Source organism: Telopea speciosissima, chromosome 2 (assembly GCF_018873765.1).
Source record: "Telopea speciosissima isolate NSW1024214 ecotype Mountain lineage chromosome 2, Tspe_v1, whole genome shotgun sequence".
Taxonomy (NCBI): domain Eukaryota; kingdom Viridiplantae; phylum Streptophyta; class Magnoliopsida; order Proteales; family Proteaceae; genus Telopea; species Telopea speciosissima.
In genome coordinates this window covers 52,103,601-52,117,730 of record NC_057917.1, presented here as the reverse complement: position 1 = coordinate 52,117,730, position 14,130 = coordinate 52,103,601, and the positions used below count along the sequence as shown (strand labels likewise).

General features: G+C 38.9%; 1 protein-coding gene across 2 annotated transcripts in view; it reads left to right on the top strand.

Annotated features, from left to right (window-relative positions):
* The first annotated feature begins 3,539 nt into the window (after positions 1-3,539).
* The window catches only part of LOC122651428 (DExH-box ATP-dependent RNA helicase DExH3-like), a 119,749-nt gene continuing 109,158 nt past the window's right edge, over positions 3,540-14,130 (top strand). The window contains exons 1-4 of one of the 2 annotated variants that reach the window (XM_043844806.1): positions 3,540-4,076; positions 6,582-6,736; positions 6,824-6,911; positions 7,170-7,415. In XM_043844806.1, the coding sequence (XP_043700741.1) occupies positions 3,672-4,076; positions 6,582-6,736; positions 6,824-6,911; positions 7,170-7,415 (894 nt within the window). In that variant the 5' untranslated portion in view covers positions 3,540-3,671. Of the gene's footprint in view, positions 4,077-6,581; positions 6,737-6,823; positions 6,912-7,169; positions 7,416-14,130 lie in introns of those variants that run through there. The other variant, XM_043844807.1, reaches the window with a different exon arrangement.

Sequence of the window (14,130 nt, the reverse complement as noted above, 5' to 3'; positions counted from 1 at the left end):
ATCCTCAGTTCCAGGATTACACATCGGACTCTAAGAATACTAATCTGCTACGGTGGAGACCTGTCAGTTCCGGAATTACGCATTGAATCCCAATGAACCCTAATGTTAACCCTACTATTTATCCCATTCTGGAAATATCCTTCGGACCTAGGACAGTGAATGGCATTCCGGACTCATCCCTTTGGACCTACCATGGATTATCCAACACCTCACTCCTGTTGGCAAGGATCGTAGCATTGGGTTTATGATAACCTAACCATATGCATTTCTAACATGGATGTCATATGATCCAGCAGTAGATAGTAAACTATTTAGTTCCAATAACATCTCTTTCAATCTCATCATTCATAAATCACAATAATAATGTGCATATGCAATATGAAATGTAAACCTACAACATGCGTACACCTAATGCAAAAGAAAAGCTATAACATACATGAATATAACTTATAATATGATGAATGGACAAGTGCAGCAAGCATAAACAGAAAAGAAGAAACAAACACTCCCAAAATAAAGTCAATTCCACTCACCTTGAGTTGGAGAGAAACTAAGCCAAAAGAAAGCCCAACTCACAATCAACCTCAACAATAGAAGACTTACAACCTAAAATAAAAGTACATAACATGTATTAAGACCTTAGAATAAGCCTAGGTCAAAGCCCTAAACAATTAGGACCATAGCAGGGACAACAGGGAAGGACCGGATGGAGGCCATCCTTGGGTCCGGTCGAACGGTTGGAGGCTATATATACGTCCATCCGGTGGTCATCACAATAAAGGGGTTTGAGCTGTCCTTTCATGGATCTTGCCATGCACAGCCTTAAAACCAAAAATTGGTTGAAGGGAAAGAAGAATCATACCATTTGGGTCATACAAACCCAATGCATGTTGGATTTGTGATCATTACAACCATTTGCCTAAATTCTAAGCTTGGGCTGATATGAGTTAAGAACTCAGCAAGAACAGAGAAGAAGGAGAAGAATTAGGTCAGGTTCAAGGGAGTTAGAGCCTACCTCAAAGAGATTAACCAGGAAGGAGTAGTAGCAAGCCAACAATCGGCTGATCTCCAGACCTTCTCTCTCTAAAAGCCAATTTCTCCAAGGTTTCCCTCTTCCTTCTCTAGTGCAAAAAGCCGATTCTAGTTTGGGTAAGAAATGAGGTCCTAAAGCTAAGTCCTCTTTATATAGTTAGTCACATTAAAGCTTGTTTGGTTTGGTCACATATAGAATTAGTTTGAAAAATCCAATTCTCTAAACTAATTAAAATGTAATTTAACCTACAAAGACTTATAGTTAAGTCTCGGGATTAATGTCCCATGACATAAATGAGAACCCGGTCGTAATGGTTCACGGGCAGCTCGGACTACACAGGAATGCGGGTCCCACAGAAGAAAATTAGCTTTCAACCAATTTTTTACTATTAAAATATTAGTTCTTAATATGTAAAAATAGATCCTTACCTATGACCCGGCTTGAGAGATCGAGAGGTTTTGCATATGCTCAATCCAGCACGTCTTGCATATAAAACTTATGTGTGGGGTCCCGTGGGGTTCTTCAGACTCAATAATGGCTAACTGGGTTGGCTCTTCGGAGTCTTTCATAGATGAGTCAAGGGATTGGTCCAAATCCTCGATCAATACAACCTGCAACATTGATGCATACATGGATATTGAACTATAATCTAAAATCACACAAGTTCAAATAGGCTCAAATTAGAGGTGGGTCTCACACAAAGTACCTAATCTACCATTTCTTTTAAAACACCCACAAACCCTTCTTCTTCCTGACACTTAGCCGACGACTTCGGAGAACAGCCACTGCAACCTACTGTCTTCTGAAAAAGAGACCTACTCCACAGTAGATGCCCCATTTCCTTTGTTTACATGGGAATGTAAGCGAACAAACTCATGTCAGCAATAATTGACATGTTTGTGTGGCAAGCCTTGTTTCTTTTCTCTTTCTTGTTTTTTTTGTAGCATTGAATGCATGAACATCTTGGTTTTAGTTCTCTTTTATTGCAATTTGTAAACAAATTTCTTTGTTTAGGTTGGAATGAGTTGAAATCCCTTCGTTAAATCAAGAAAGAGAAGAATAATGGGTTACACCAGTTCAAAATTTTCATTTTTGCTCCTTTCGCTTTTAGTACATTCTGATTATTTCCTTTTGGTCCTACAGGATCACCTCTATCAGGAGATACAAAAAGTTTATGGCTATGATACGGTTACAGATGAACATCTTTCATAATTACCATTCCTAAATGCTATTTTCCATGAAATACTCAGGAAATACAGTCCAGCTCCGATGCTTATCCCACGATATGTTCATGAAGATACCCAACTAGGAGGGTACCATATCCCTGCTGGAACTCAGGTGAAATAATACTCTAAGCTTGAAAACTTGGTATATATACCTTTTTTGTTTATTGGGTTCATCAGTACTTGTTGTCTCAAATGTTGAAATACTCACAAATTGAAATCAACCATTATGGGTGCAACATGAACAAGAAACATTGGGTTAGACTGTTCAAAGCCCTTGTTTTTTTTTTTAATTTTATGTAGTATAAAGGGTATTTTGGTCAAAGAAATATCAGAGGTTAAAATGAGAATGGATCATTGCACGTACTAACAGGTGAACGCACATCTCAGAGCCAATCACATTTTAATTTTGTTTCCATTGAAACTCCTTCTTCCCTTGTAAATGGCAAAAGTAGGATAGGTGGTTGGCTCTCACATAGGGGTGCAAGTTTGGCTCTGTCGGCCTGAACCCTCCCTGGCCCACCTTGAGCCCGAACAGGGCCTGAGTTGAGATATTTGGCCCTGAGAGTGGGTCAGGGTTGGAAATTTCTGGCCCTGAGTCAGGGTCGGGTCCGATTAGGGTTGAGGCTTTGGGCTAAGCTTGGCCTGGCCCGGCCCGACCCTGATTTAAGTTATATTATAAAATATATGTTGATATAATTAAACTTTAAATATCACCCATATTTTTTTATATAATATATTATATATGAAGACAATAAATGATATAATACATTTTATTATAGTGTTATTTTATGTAAAATTGATAATGTTCTCCCTGGCCCATTTCAGCCCATGCATTTTTTTCCCTCTTCTCATGATCAGGGCTAATCAGGGTCAGCTTGACCCGACCCTAAGGGCGGGTTAAGGCTGGATTTTTCTGGCCCTGAGTCAGGTCGGGTCGGGCCTGGGGCTGGGTAAGGGAACTTAGGGTTCTATAAAGCTCGGCCAACCTAACCCTGTTGGAGCCCTACTCTCACATGCACGTCCCCATCTATTGGTACGTACAGAGGAACCCACTTCGTTAAAACCGTTACAAAATAGTTAACGGGTGATAGTAGGTGTGCTTTAAAATATAGGCAAATTCAGGGTCGCGATGATAATTTCTCTTTAAAAATTAGAGAAAATGCAACGTCGTTAAATTCCTAAATCTCTGGCCACTGACGGAGGAAGAAGCTCTTATGCTTCTCCACTGTCACTGCAACCGTCGCCGCCACCACAAAGCCGGCCGCGACCGCCAACGACGCAGGAAAGGCAGCTTCAGTTCATTTCAATTCCTCTCGTTTCCATTAGAAACCCAATCGAGAACTAATGAAACAAAAAAAATGTCAGAGAAGGAACCACACGTCCCACCGAAACTCTGAAGCTTCAGTCATAATATGCCCTACTCCGCTCTCCTGCGGGGCTACTTCAGAACTGGCCCTTATCTGATCATGACTCTGAGACCAACCGCTTTGCAATTGTCGTTCAATTTTTATCCTCGAAGCCCTAAAACCTTGAAAACTAGTACAGTCTTTGGAGCCATGAAGGATCGAGCCCAAGCGTACGGCACTGTCTGCGCTCCCCCACCGTTGAGGTCTGTGATCACTTCCTCTGCTTCCTCTGACGTACCCACTCGTTTTCTAGACTTTGATTGGCGGGACAGCCAGGGTCTCGTCTATAGCCGTAGGGGCAGTTCTTACCCTTACTGGCAGCCGCAGCAGAACTTTCAGTATGGTCGGTACGCTTACGATGACTATTCAGACGATGACTCTGAACGTGAAATTGAGCCTTCGTCGCAAGTCGTGAGCTTCCCCCTCTTTTTCTTTTCCTTTCCCTGTTCTTGGAATTTAATGGTGCACATTTGTTTGAATTGTAAGTATTCATTACTTCTTGTGCGTTATGGAGAAATATTAAGAATACCTTTGCTTTGTTTAATCATTGATTCCCCTATCCAGTGCAAGTATAGCGTTCTACTTTGACAATTGGCCCCTCTACATTGAACTGAGCAGAATGGCAAGTTGTATGGAGATTTCTTTGGAAGAATCAGTTAGTCCTGCGAATAAGTCATGGTGGCTTAATCTTATCACCCATATCTTGGCCGGTGAAATGTTTTCTCAGACCAAACCCAATATTTACTGGGCTCTGCGGGGTGACATACTACAGCACACTCATAATGTTTTTTAATATATTGCTCTTTACAGGAGCTAAGAGTCCTTTATTGCCTAAAATAATGTCATGGCAGCATCTAATGCATTTGAATCATCATAGCTCTTTTCTTTTCTAACTAGTTTAATCAAGTTCTTTTGTTCTTCACCTTGTCCGCTGCACAGATTCAACTTCCACGATATTTACTTGCACATGGCCAAACTAGTTCCATCAACTACATTCATTAACACTCATCTTTCTCAATATTCAGTACTTAATCTGTGAGCAAGATTCAGCTCCTTAAAGCGTTTGCTAGTTTACTAGCTGTCTTCTAAACTTTGTCCTGTAGTTTTAGTGCTAGTTTGCCAATGTAAATGTGTAATGTAATACTGATTTAAAGGAATAAAACAGTACCAAAACAGGATCGAAAACAGAGAAATACGCAAGTAGTTTCTGAACGAAATATCATAGAACAAAATTCAGCTATTATGATGGACCTGATATTCAGGTCGAGATCTCCTATAAGTGATTGAAAACGTTGCTGAAAGTTTCAGCGGGATCCAATGGTTGGATCAGAATATAATAGGGAATTCTAGTTAGACTAGGAGAAGGGCAAATCAGTCAAAATATAATTCTGATCAATGAACAGATCACAGAACTGGGATAACCAACAGAATATCAATGAAAGATATCAATATTAGAATAAACAAACCAGCAGAATTGACAAATCGAGTTCAGAAATAAACCCAAGAAAGAACTCCTACTTGAAATAGGACTCCATTAAAGACCTGACAGAATCCAAAACTGAAAACAGGGATTGGTAGAGAAAATTCTTAATTTCAGTAATCAATAATCGAATTTGACATCAGTCTAATGAAACCTCCCAAATCAGACACTCCTAGTATGAGTAGGATTGTTAGATTTAACCAACAGAATCAGAAATTGAAGACAGAATTTGAAAACAGGTGTCCAATAAGGGGCGCTTGGATGCGTAGCTGGCGCCTTGACGACTATGGCTGTCATGCTGGCTTTGTTGACTTCCTTTTCCTCCAGTACTGCTGCAGGAACTTAGTTTCTGCATCACTCATCCTGGAAATAACTCATTTATCATAATTGTCGGAATATTCCAGATTTTGATTGTTCATGTGATACCGTTATTTCAGATATCTGGGCTCTCTCGTAAATAAGGAAAGCGATATAGAGGATGATGTCTCCCAAAGAATTAAAATAGGATGAATGAAGTGGAGAGGTGCGACTGGAGTAGTGTGTGATTGACGTATTCCTTTAAAACTTAAATGGAAAATGTTATAGGATTGCCATACGACCGACTATGATGTATGGTGCGGAATGCTGGGCAGTGAAGAAGCATCATATAGATAAACTACGTGTAGCAGAGATCAGGATGCTGAGATGGATGTGTGGCAAGATCATGAAGGATAAAGTAAGGAATGAGCATATTAGAGCCAAGTTAGGAGTTGCCCCTATACGTGATAAGCGACAAGAGAGTCGTTTGAGGTGGCATGGCCACGTTCAACGGAGGCCTTGGGATGCTTCAGTTTGAAAGAGTGATTTGATTCAGATTGAAGGAACTAAAAGAACCAGGGGCTGGCCTAAATTAACCCTAGGTGAAGTAGTGAGGAAAGACATGCATAACTTAGGTCTCGTATCTTGTATGACGTCAAACAAATCTGATTGGAGAGCAAGGATCCATGTAGCTGACCCCATTTAGTTGGAAAAGGCTATGTTGTTGTTGTTGATACCTTTATGGATTGGACAGTACAAGCATTCTTGTACTGAGTTTTAAAACCTTCGTTGACGGCTCCCCTTATAAAAGTGGTTCAATAAGAAGTGGAGAAAAACAACTATTTTGGAGATTCTTCTAGTGTGTAATGATGATGCTGATATAGTGTGTCTAATTCCAACAATGCCATTATGTATGATAACAAGGAGTTATTGCATGCAGCTATTGGCTGCTTTTGCATTAAATCAATGGTTCTTTGTTGGAACTTGCCAATTGCATTCATTTAGTTCTAGTACTCCATTTGGTGTTCTTTAAACTAATTTGTTGTTTTCATTTATAATACATATTTGTTAGACCTCTCAAATGTTTGACTATGGTGCCCCCCCCCCCCCCACCCACACACACACATTTTAATTTTCAGGGTGCTTCCACACTTGATAACATTAATGAGTGGAACTGGAAGTTAACCATGCTTATTCGCAACAAAGATGAACAAGAGGTGGTTTCGAGGGAGAGGAAGGACCGGCGTGATTTTGAGCAACTTGTGGCATTGGCTAGCAGAATGGGTTTATATGGGTATGTCAGGCGACACCAAATATTCTTATTATGTTATGTATATTGTACCTTGTGCTGATTTAAAAAATAAAAATTAAACCTTGGCAGCCGTCAATATGACAAGGTTGTAGTCTTTAGCAAGGTCCCATTGCCAAACTACAGATCTGACCTAGATGATAAGCGGCCAAAGAGGGAGGTAATTACCTGCAACTTAGCAACACAAATGCATTGCTACTATTGTTAGATCAATTTTAATTAATCCATGGGCAAAGAAATGGCTAGTTTCTCTTTGAGTACCACTAGAAGAAATTTGGGATCTTTGAGTTCCTTATTTTAGTTACCCTCAATATTTTCCAACTTGGGAGGCGGAATTAAATTTTGTGCAAATTTTTAATTTTGGTTGATAAGTGAAATTGTTGGTTTCTTTTCCTACTTTGTTTTCATGAATTGACAGGTGATTGTATCCTTTGATTTACAAAGAAGAGTGGATGCCCAACTTAGAGAATACCTTTCTCGAAAGCGAATGAAAAGGGAAACTTTTCCAAATGCAGCCTTTCCAAGATCAAGCAGCAGTGGCAGTATTGCAACTGATGAAGGATATTTTGAGCAACCAGAGCCCCAGATGCCCACTAGTGTCGTCATGGAGAAAATCCTTAGACGGAGAAGCTTGCAACTTCGTAATCAGCAACAAGCTTGGCAGGTTTATTTTATGTTGACAAATTTCACAGAGCAGATTCTTCCTGTTCATAGATATTGAACTATCATCTTTTGGGTTGCCATTTCTTTTCCTTTATGATCAAGACTTGGCATTTTTACGGGCTATGATTTCATTATCATTGCACTAGAACCATGTTTGCAGTTGCTCGAGGGATATTGCTTAATGAGAATGTGAAGTTGGATGGTTAGTTATTTAACAGTTTGCAGTTACCAGTGCTTGAAATTTGGCATGACCCAAACCATGCAATTTCATTGAAACATTAATCCATCTGTCCTTTTATTTTATCTTAATATCAAAATGACAAAGCATTATTCTTTTATGTTTTAGCTTGCATGGAGGGAATTGACAGTTCTTCCTCTTATTGGTTTCTGATGATTGCGATGATGAGACTTAATTATCTGGTTGAATTACTGCTGATTTTTGGAACCTGCAGCTTAAATCTCAACAGCTACAACTCAGCCTTATCCCAACTAAATGGGTCGGCTACATGGATCCTAATAGAGACAGAATATTATTATTAATATAAAAGTAAAAGGAAAGAGCACATAACATTGACACAAACTCTAGAGCATAGACCCTTCTTAACTACATACCGCTTCTTAATTGCCCAACATTCCGCTCCATACCTCGAGATTGGAGTGTATTATAACAACAGCATCACAACATCATAGCCCAACTAAATGGGGTCGTCCACATGGATCTTTGCAGCTTAAATCTCATTAGAATCAAATTACTCCTGGTTCCTTCCTAAAATATATACGATTTTCATGTAAAAAATTAAAGTATTCTAAACCTGTAAAATTTGAATAGAAACAAGCAATGATCTGTTTCTATTAAGAAATACAAATGAAAGAGATGTCCAAAACTTGGCTTGACTTCCACATTATCAAAGGGATCCCTAGGGAAGAGGATCAAGTTGGCCCTAGCAAACTGTTTGATGCACTATCTTCCTTCAACTCTTTGAGCGAAATGCGGCAAAAAGGAAGGGTAGACTCTTCTGACCATGGACCACAGAATTATGATCAGTTCTCAATTCGTTGCTTGTTGACAGGAATCCCCCTCTAACTTAGGCATGACGACGAGGATCAGATGTCAAGGATTGATACCTTATACACCCACTTAGAATCATAGCCCAAACTCAGGCTAGAGAGACATCCGATTGAGATGCAGAGAGCAGCCGACTTAGCAGCCACACTTTGCTCTTTTTTTTGAGCAAGAATCAAACTGTTAACTTACCTTCACCATGATACAGACTCCAAGTTCTTATGGTAGAGCACTAGGAGATTTATCATCAAGCCTACTCAAGTAAGGCACATGAAGATGGTGCACGTTAGCACATGCATCCGTCTTCTTGCTAGGTGGGAATAGTTCAAGAAAGAGAAGGAGAAGAAGCGGTCCCTTGGCCCGTAGGTCTTGACACAAGGTTAGACACAAGGTTAGAATTATAGCTCTTCCAAAGTGATATCTTACTGATGGCTCGGGCCCCGCGGAAGGAGGCATTCTTCACCCTCCACCAGGCCTATTTTTCTTGTTAAAATCATCATACAGGACATGTACCTTCCCTTTTATTACCCTTGCTCACTCTTCTGACATCAATTGCTTTAGCTTACTTTCTATTGCTAGCCGTTGCTTCTTTGGTCGTAGATCAGCTAGGGTGCGAATCCAACAAGCACTTGGGCTGGAGTAAAGTTGATCTACAAGCACAATTGTGTGCTAGCGCGTGCGTAGTTTTTAAGGTTCAAAATGCTACAACCAAAGGTATTAAAAGAATCTTTCCCTTCCCCTTCTCTCCTTCATGTTCATCTGGAAGGAAGAGGAAATCGACCCCCAACTATTGGTCATCATTCCTGGCTGGCTGGTGCTTTTCCCTCGCTTTCACAAGCTTGGTATAGACCTAGAGCACGAACGGGAGCTTCCATGGCAGTCATGCCCATCAAGAAAATGTGCTACCTGGTTACCCTATTTTGGTTCACTGGGTGATGTCTTGGTTGTACTCTTGTTCCAATGAGGTGCTTGCTTCAAGCTGTCTATCCCTATTTGCCCCTTTGATCTCCCTGGGTTCAAATCATGGTTCAAAAACTCGTCTCGACCAGGTCGAGATTCTCGAGATCTTGCTGAGACAGTGCATTTTTTTGGGGTTTTGGAATGATGTTTCAGTGGGCAGTTGGCCATAGTTGGCTCCGAAACTTTAGGGGAAGCTTGTTTGAGGCTTAATAAACATATTTAAATATTCAAACTGAAAAAACCACCAAATTTGGTGTTTTGGATTTGCACCCTTGGTTGGCAGTAAAGACCGAACCCTTAATGTAATATTGCCTATTCTACACATTGTTTGAATGATATGAGACATAATTGGCAAGTAAAACAATTAAATTATGCAATAATAGATGAAGACACATAATATTGAATAATTATTTAAGAAATAGTTAAAAGACTTAAAGTTTCTACTATAAACCACAAGATACATTGAAGTGTTCACAATGCATATTACATAGACACCAAACCCAAGTACAATGAATAATACATGAGTCATACCTTACTACCCTAGTCTTTCATATCTCAACTCCCAAGTCCCAACAATACAATACTATGAGTACTAATGAGGTCGAGATTCTTGAAATATTCGAGATTTCTCTGAGATTCTGGAAATATTCGAAATTTTGGTTGAGTTATTTGAAACTATGCATATTTTGTGTCTCGTATGTCATCTCGTCTCGAGAAGCTCGAGATTCTCGAGATCTTTGAGATTTTGTCGAGATCTTGCCGAGTTTTTGAACTATGGTTCAAATCCCTCCTTGCCCACAACCAGCCCAAAAGGAAAGGATCTTTTCTTTACCTCTAGGGGTAGGAAAATCATGATCGGGATAACGGACCCAAAGTCCCTAGGTATTTCCGGATGCCTAAAACCTGGCCTGTTAATGCAATATGGAAATCCAGATTGTAGATCTCAGATGCAAGCAGGCCCAATTTTCAAATCTGTGATCAGATCTGAGATAAAGGAAACGACTGTGTTGTGAAGGGAAGTAATCAGATCGATGGAAGGGGAGGGAAAAGAGATGAGATCGATCTGCTTGGGAGGAAGGGGAGAATAAAAGAGAAGGAAAGAAATTAGGTATGAGATACCAACCCTGTATGCACTGCTCAACAACACCAAAACTTAAAAAAAAAACTCATATTTATTACTCAAATCATCTCTAATTGATGGGGGTGTATTACATATATTAAGGCCTTCTGGAATTCCTAATTTGACTCATAAAAGGACTCCTAATCACACTTACACGCTCAATAAAGTGAACAAACTCAAAACATAAGTTGTCTAATCTGATTTAATCAATAAACTATTAATCCTGTGTACTAACTTTATCCCCACTTTATGGGCTTATAAATTAGGTCCATTATAATGAAAAAAAAAAAAAAAAAATTCTCAACCTATTATATAACTACTCAAAGGTCAATTTCAGCTCATTGGACTGCCACCAACACCTTATGGGCTTCCCAAGCTTGTGCATAAGTCCATACGGGACTAATGTGTAATGCAATTGCATGAATTCCTCCCCGGTGTTGAGAAAGATTCGCCCTTGAGATTTGTAAAAAGACAAAATTAGTAGAGTTGGGAAGAGCATCTCATGCTCCACACCACTTTCACAAACCAGGTTAAAATGATTATACATTGATGGTGCACCCTCGTTTGGAAATATGTGGGGGATAACAAACTTAATATGTAGAACATCCATCACTGCAATAGTTTGTTGTTGCTTCACCCATATTAATCATCTCGTCCCCCTTTACCGTTAGTTGCTGTCCCACATCATAGCAGTTTTCCTCTTGTGTTGACCCTTTCGCCTTTTCCTGTGGGTGCACTATTGGTGCCACCTCCTTTGATTTTGAGCATACTTTGTCAACCAATACTTCCAAAACAAACGTTTGTTGTAGATGATAAGACTTTAGGATGCATGAATTCCTATCACAATCAACTACACCTTTTCATTCTACCAACCATTGCCGACCAACTTTAATGATGTGTTCAGATTTCAGAAGATTCCAATATCTTATAATAATCACCATCACAATATTAGGAAATTTAAAATTCAAGGAAGACATCATCCTCAGACTCAGTTGGTCTTTAATAAGATCTCCATCATAGACGCGAGATGAAATTGTGATACTGTCCGTCATCTATGAGCAAAATAGCAGTTTTTCTGTCGGGCAATTGAACTCTGGTCTTGAAAACATAGGTACTCATGGCCAGGTTCGGCTCTGATTCCAAATAATGCAATCTGAAAATCTAGATTATGAATCTCAGATGCAAGCAGGCCCAATGATCAAATCTGTGATCAAACCTGAGATAATGGAAGCAGCTTGTTTTGTTAAGGGAAGAAATCAGATTGACGGAAAAGGAGGGAAAAGATATGAGATTGATCTGCTTGGGAGGAAGAAGAGAACAAAAGAAAAGGACAGAAATCAAGTATGAGATACAATCCTGTATGCTCTACTCAACAATACCAAAACTCTTAAAAAAACTCATATTTTGTTACCAAATCATCTCTAATTGATGGGGCTGTATCACATATATGAAGACCTCCTAAAATTCCTGCTTGGGAGGAAGAAGGGAACAAAAGAAAAGGAAAGAAATCAAGTATGAGATACCAATCCTGTATGCGCTACTCAACGACCCCAAAACTCTTTAAAAATTTATATTTTTTACCAAATCATCTCTAATTGATGGGGGTGTATTACATATATGAAGACCTCCTAAAATTCCTAATTTGACTCATAAAAGGACTCTTAATAACACTTACACGGCTACACGTTCAATAAATAAACAAACTCAAAACATAACTCTATCTAGCTATTAAGTTTTTTAATCTAACTCAAACACTAAACTTCTAATCTCGTGTACTAACTTTATCCCCACTTTATGGGTTTATAAATTAGGTCCCATTATAATGAATCCCAAATAAAAATAAAAGGCCCAACCTATAATATAACTACCCTAATGCAATCCAGGTTTCGAAAACCCGGTTCGGATCGCTTTATGGGCCCACTCAACCAATTAAAACCAAATGATAAGGCAATAATGGCAGGATGCTCGAGTGCAGGCTTCCATGATAATCTTCAGTAGTTTATTATCAATACCAATCAAGAGTATGAATCAGTAGCAGAATTCCCAATTGATTGTTGTTCAGAACACCAACAAATCAACACACACACACACAGGGATCAATTGAGGAATAGAGGGAAGATTGAAAAGATTAGAAAGAAGGGGATGGGGACCTATCGCAGGTTAGGGTCTCTCACCCGATCTGTTTCTCACAGAGATTTAGCCATGCTAACTCAAAATTTTATTCAATCAAAAAATAGACCCTGGCCAAAGAGCCTTACAATATTTTTAAAGCAAATTGAAATCAACATCCTATTCTGAATAGGAGACTTATTAGCTAAGTAGCTATTTCTATTCACAACTGAAATTGAATTAGGAATAAACAATCCTATTTAAACAAGGAATCAATTAAAGCAACTAAAACTATAAAGACTAAGCTCCACGAGTTGGTTGGTCCATCCAAGGCTGGCTGTCTTGATAAACCCATGAATCTGGTCCACCTTAGGCCTAGGTTCTTTCTGTTTCGAGTGACCCAATCTACATCATTCCCAAAGGTCAATTTCAGCCCCTTGGACTGCCACCAACATCTTATGGGCTTCCCAAGCTTGCACATAGGCCTCCATACAGGATTAATGTCTAATGCAACTGCGTCACATGTCTTCCTCTTTCTCATTAGAATCAAATTGCTTCACTTATCAGCCCAACCCCGATTTACATTACTTATGCGAGGCAAAACTATCCTGTAGAGAAAGGAATTAAAAGAAGTAAAAATCACGGAAACTATAGACTCAAATTAGAAGCTAATGTGGGTTTTAAGAAGATCAATTTCACCAATATATTGTCCATCGTTCCCTAGACTAAAAATAAGGGAGAGTGATCTTGTTTTATCAATTGCAATAGGTATTAAAAACAGTGAAATGCTCTGCTGACTCCTTTGCATCAGATTTGATGCTCTGTATCTCCTTTTACATCAAATCTTTCTCCCTCAATTTATTTAGCATTGATGTTTATACTAAAACAGACTAGATGGGAAAATTTACAATAGAAAGGGAGGAGGTTTCAATGACTTAGGCACGGAGGTACCCTTCAAAACAGTCAAATGAATTGACCTCGAACCAAAAATGCTTTAAAACTCCATATGTCCACACAAACTATTTCTGATAACCACCAACTCGTGATATGGTCCTTCCATTATTGAAAATTGAATCTTTACACAAGCAGTCTCAAGTAGATATGTTGATGTAACTGAATGTATGTAGTGTTAGAACTATGGGGGGAGGGACAAATAAGTGAATTTTCAACTACAGTTGGACTACATCAAGGGTCAGCATTAGCCTGTGGTTTTTCTTCCCCAAATTGTCAAAAAAAAAAAAAAACTCCATTTTCTGGAAAAAGTTAAATGTCCTTGTAAGTGTAATATAATTTCCTTGATTTTTTTTTTTTGGTAAGGAATATAATTTCCTTGATTAACTGCTAGCAATAAGTGTTATGTTTTGTGTGCCTCACAATCTTTGTTCACTGTTATGATGAATTTGAAGGTGATTTTTATTCATTAAAGTGATCTTTTACTAACTATTGGTGTTCTATAGTAAATGT